Genomic DNA, 5,392 nt, shown 5'->3' on the forward strand with positions numbered 1-5,392 from the left:
CTACCACCAGTCTTGTCTCATGCCAACTGTAAAGCATCCTGAAACCATTCATGTGTGGGGTTGCTTCTCAGCCAAGGGAGTCGGCTTTCTCACAGTCTTGCCTAAAAACACAGCCATGAATAAAGAATGGTACCAGAATGTCCTCTGAGAGCAACTTCTCCCAACCGACCAAGAGCAGTTTGGTGATGAAAATGCCTTTTCCAGCATGATGGAGCACCTTGCCATAAAGCAAAGGTGATAACTAACCGGCTCAGGGAACAAAACATAGAGATTTTGGGTCCATGGCCTGGAAACTCCCCAGATCTTAATCCCATTGAAAACTTGTGGTCAATCATCAAGAGACGGGTGGACAAACAAAAACCAAGGAATTCTGACAAAATGCAAGCATTGATTCTGCAAGAATAGACTGCTGTCAGTCAGGATTTGGTCCAGAAGTTGATTGAGAGCATGCCAGGGAGAATTGCAGAGGTCCTGAAGAAGAGGGGTCAACACTGCAAATACTGACTTGCTCCATTAACTCATTCTGTCAATAAAAGCTTTTGTTATTCATAATATGATTGCAATTGTATTTCTGTATGTGATGAAAACATCTGACATACACACATGAAAACCAGAGGGCAGCAGATCATGTGAAAATATGATATTTGTGTCATTCTCAAAACTTTTGGCCATGACTGTAGTGCTTTATAAGTACAAGACTCACTCTCACCAACAGTAACGTTTCTTACCACATTTTTTCGCAAGGGTAATGTTATGGAACTGATTAAAAATATTAAAATTCCAAAGATTTGATTTGATGTCAAGCGTTACTATAATTGCTCCACACCTGATGCTGGGTAAACTCTGCTGACTTTCAGGAAGTGATTCATAATGATACCTGAACTGATTTTACACAATAACCTTCTAATTCATAGACCACATTGTTACAGATTTTATTTAGCACTTGTGCTACATTTATTTTTTTCCTCCATATAAAATTTGTTCATGGAAAAGTACAAAATAGCTACATTATAATCCGCTTATGACGTTGGGAAAGTTTGATTGCAAACTGTAACAATTTCTGGCTTCAAGGTCTAAGCTTTTGAATTATAAGCTGAAGACTCACTCTCACCAACAACTGATTTTACATGATAACCTAATTCAAAGACCACATTGTTACAGATTTTATTTAGTACTTGTGCTACATTTATTTTTTTCCTCCATCTAAAATTTGTTCATGGAAAAAGTACAAAATAGCTACATTATAATCCGCTTATGACTTTGGGAAAGTTTGATTGCAAATTGTTACAATTTCTGGCTTCGACGTCTAAGCTTTTGCTTTATAAGCACAAGACTCACTCAATCTTAGGCTTCAAAACGTTCAAATCTTACAAGATTTAATTTCAGTCATATGTTAAAGAAACTTAAAGGTGAGTGGATCATTACTTTGAAGATTAAGAAGAATTCACTAAAGACTTTTATATCTTTATCTTAATCTTTATGTTTGTTTTTCTTAGACTTCTAGTCAGCTGATGATGGATTTGAAATTGTGGCTCTCAATTCTGATGGTTTGTGGTAAGTTTAGCATGAAAATGACAATTCATGAAATATCGTCATTTCATCACTGTCTACTTGCTGAAAAAGTATTTTGTGCTTTATTGCAGAGATGGCTGAATCTATAGGCTCAGGCAAGAGCTGGCTCATATCTGTACCATCAAAAATCCCTGTTCTTGAAAGCTCATGTGTGGTCATTCCCTGTGAGTACGATTACCCCACGAAAGGTAACCTGTGGAAAAAGTGGCGGGGATATTGGACAAGAGGTGACGAGACTGTTGCATCAAATAACCCCAAATTCAAACTAAAGCAGGAGTTCAAAGGGCGATCCAGAATTACAGGAACCATTGAAAGTAACGACTGCACCTGGCAGCTGGATGACGTCAGAGAAACCGACACTGGTCCGTTTCACTTGACTATTGAAATTCCAAGACATTCAAAGTTCATCTTTTCAAAAGATCCAGTGACCCTTGATGTCTTCCGTGAGTATATTAGAGACCTTTTCAATAATCCCAAACCATTTACTTTAAGATAGTAAAACATGTTTAAATAACTATTTAACAAGTAATTTTGTGAAAATTGTTGATTGTACAGGAGTTCCTGAGCCTCCAGTGATGACTGTTTCAGTAAATAATCATGCATCTGCCACCTGCACAGTTACTCATGCCTGTCCATCATCTCCTCCCAAATTCTCCTGGAGTCACCCCGGGAAGACCAAAACGAGTTCAAAAAAGCTGAAAGAAGGGTTGTGGTCAACAAAGTCGACCCTCACCTTCACCCCTGAAGAAGCCGACTTCAACAAGCCTTTAAAATGCACAGTGAATTTCAATGACAAGAAGACTGCTGAGGGCTCTGTGCTTCTGGTCAAGAAGAGTACCTAGTTAAACTAAATATGCAATACTAAATTGAAGCAATATTTTCAGAGCTATCTGCCATAATGACAAAGTGATTTTTCAGAAAACGCTTTCATTTAGTAAAGCTTAAAAAAAAATCGACATTTAGAGAGAGAGAAGAAATTCTTGTTACATGCTTTGATTCATATCACCATTTGAGTTGATTTTTACATAAATCTTTTAATAATGTGTTAGAGGCACAAAAGTTCAGATTCTTTACCTTTGATGATTTTCTAATAGAATTTATGGATTTATCTTGTTTGGCTTTTTTTCTTTCTTTTACTCTTTATCAACTGTAAAATCATACACTGACTATTAAATTTACATCATACTCCAATGTCCTCAATTTGTCCTATTCTTTTGTTTTAAATGTGCAATATGTAACTTTTGTATGTTCATATTTGTTAAAAATTCACTATAGTGGGGTGCTGTGGTGGCTCAGGTTCAAAGCATGACCCACGTATTGAAGCCCAAGTCCTCACGGCGGTGGCCGCAGGTTCGATTCCTGGCCTGGTGACATTTGCCCCATGTGTTCCCCTCTCTGATTGCCCTCTTTCCTGTTGAACTACTTACAAATAAAGGCCACTAGACCCTACAAAACCTTTAAAAAAAGTCACTATACTATGAAAGTTGATAATGAGAGAGATAATCTGCGAAGACAAACAAGTCCTTGTGCCTCCATTTATAAACATATTCCGCCCCCGAAGCAAAACCAACCAATCAGAGTCAGGAGGCGTGTCTTTGCTTACGCGTGTACGTGCAGCTCACACGCGCACCAGTCGTTCTACCAGAAGTTAACAGATCATTTTAATAATACCTGCTAACACAACCTCGGTATAAATATTGTCTCTATGACTACTATTATTTGACCCAAAGTATTTTTGGATAAGAATTAAATGCATTTAGATTTGTTGAAATTATTTTTCTGATGGGCTCCGCAGTTAACGGATTATTACAAAAATGTTTACAACACTTGCACTTGCATCAGCTGTTTGTAATCTCGGGTATCATAAAGTATTGTGTTTCACATAATGGACTACTGATTTCGTAGTAAATTGTTTCCGTTTCATAATACTGAACCACTGAAAAATGTGGACTACATCTTCTCTACAGAAAATGTTTGGTTGCAGATTAATTTCCGTGAGTAAATACTGAAAATACTATAGCAATGTAGCTGTGGTCACTTCTGTAATATGAAATGGCAAAAACAATTTAGTGAAAATCATTATAGTTTTCTGGTACTATGCTGGGCAATGAATGCTTTTTGACATTCTGTCTGAATGGTCAGCAATGCATTGGGCGTGTATTATGATAATCAAACAATGTTCGCCAACAGTGAAACATTGTGGGGGGGAAAGAAAATGCAACCACTGTACATTTAAAATTTTTAAAAGTTCAAACTGCTATCTTCATTTTCTAATTTAGGACACCTTAGCGTGGTCCCTGGTTAGAGCAAAAGGAGGTTCATGTTGACTCCTTCGACTTATAGCCATGAGACCAAATGCTGTCCGGTGTGCCAGCTCCCACCACACAGGAGCTACTGGTGACACAAGTGAGCAGAGGCCCGGGTAAGAAGTAAATGTATCAAACCATCACTGCTACTTCTTACCTTCCCAGTGAAAACTGGAAATTAATTGTAATTTTAAAAAAGGTAGGCCACATTTGGGCAAGGTATAAATATGATTATGAATATTTTTAAACATGCATCTTTTCAATTTACAGCACTGGAGTTGTTTGGTTAACACTGGCATAGAGTGGCGTCTATATTAAAAGTTCCTCCAGCAATAAGTTATATGCTGCTTGTAAGAGAATAACTGAAGAAAGATGAACCTCTGCAAAACGATGAACATGAAGAGGTCTCTCATCTTGATTTGACAACAATCTTCCCTGGAAAATATTTCTAACAAGTGGCTGTTATCTGCTTCACATTAGTTCTTGTTTTATGAGTCAAACATTTTCCGGTGTTAATAAAGAATTTAAAATAAAATACACTGTGTCAGCTATGGACAGCAATGCCAAAAGCAAAAACGAGGTTGAAACTTTTCAGTTTTCTTTTTGAGTAATAGATGTTGATGTTTTGAAAAATTTCACTGAGGTTCGTAGCAACTTCCCTTTCTGAGAGTTAATTCTGAACACACTTACATGCACTTAGATGTGGGTTTTTCCACACTAGACCAAGAGTACACGCCCAACAACCACGATTTCTTCGTTTATTAATGAACAGTCATAATCTGACTTATTTTCACATCTGCACTTACAAAGCTTGCAGGTCAACATCTATAGGAACATCATTTGATCCCTTTAAAGTTTGTCTCTTTTGTCAGAATAGTTTTACTTTTAAACACATTAAGTATCACAATTTTCAAGCAAAAGAGGAAATTCTAAAGACAACACTTGCACAACATTTTGTAACCAAATAAGTGCTACTACTTGAATAATAATTAAAAATACACTGAGGTAGATTTTTACAACAGCTTAATAGCCATTATTGATACATGCATTTTTACAAGACTTTATTTGGAAAAATTATAGCTGCAAGCAAAAGTGCCTTATGAGGCACTCTAATGTTTGAGAGTTAAATGTAACACAAATATTTTTAGAATTCATTTCCTTTATTTAAGGAAATGAATTAAATATATTTAGAATTAACTTCCTTTTTAACCAGGTTAACACTGTTGGTGTAGATTGCATTTGCAAGCGGAATCTGCACAGAACATCTGCGGCACACATCAAAATGCTTACACAGAACAAACTTACTTTAAATATAATTAAACCATTAATTACAGACCAGGTAGACAAACTGCAGCTTTTCCTCTATTTATTAGACATTGGCATATATTTGATCATCCCAGTCAGTCTGAAAAACAAATATAATGTAAAATTATTGCATTTACTCAAGAATTTGTGAAAGTAGAGATGAATGAATACCCCAGCATTTCCATACACATCTTCATTCATATAAATAT

General features: G+C 36.4%; 1 protein-coding gene across 1 annotated transcript in view; it reads left to right on the forward strand.

Moving 5' to 3' along the window:
* The first annotated feature begins 1,321 nt into the window (after nt 1–1,321).
* Nucleotides 1,322–5,392, forward strand: part of LOC107835267 (myeloid cell surface antigen CD33-like) — an 8,788-nt gene continuing 4,717 nt past the window's right edge. Inside the window, exons 1-4 of the mRNA XM_016667608.1 lie at nt 1,322–1,409; nt 1,497–1,554; nt 1,644–2,015; nt 2,128–2,351. Of these exons, the coding sequence (XP_016523094.1) occupies nt 1,512–1,554; nt 1,644–2,015; nt 2,128–2,351 (639 nt within the window). The 5' untranslated portion in view covers nt 1,322–1,409; nt 1,497–1,511. The remainder of the gene's footprint in view (nt 1,410–1,496; nt 1,555–1,643; nt 2,016–2,127; nt 2,352–5,392) is intronic.

The sequence above is a fragment of the Poecilia formosa genome, unplaced genomic scaffold, assembly GCF_000485575.1.
Source record: "Poecilia formosa unplaced genomic scaffold, Poecilia_formosa-5.1.2 Scaffold1373, whole genome shotgun sequence".
Classification (NCBI taxonomy): Eukaryota; Metazoa; Chordata; class Actinopteri; order Cyprinodontiformes; family Poeciliidae; genus Poecilia; species Poecilia formosa.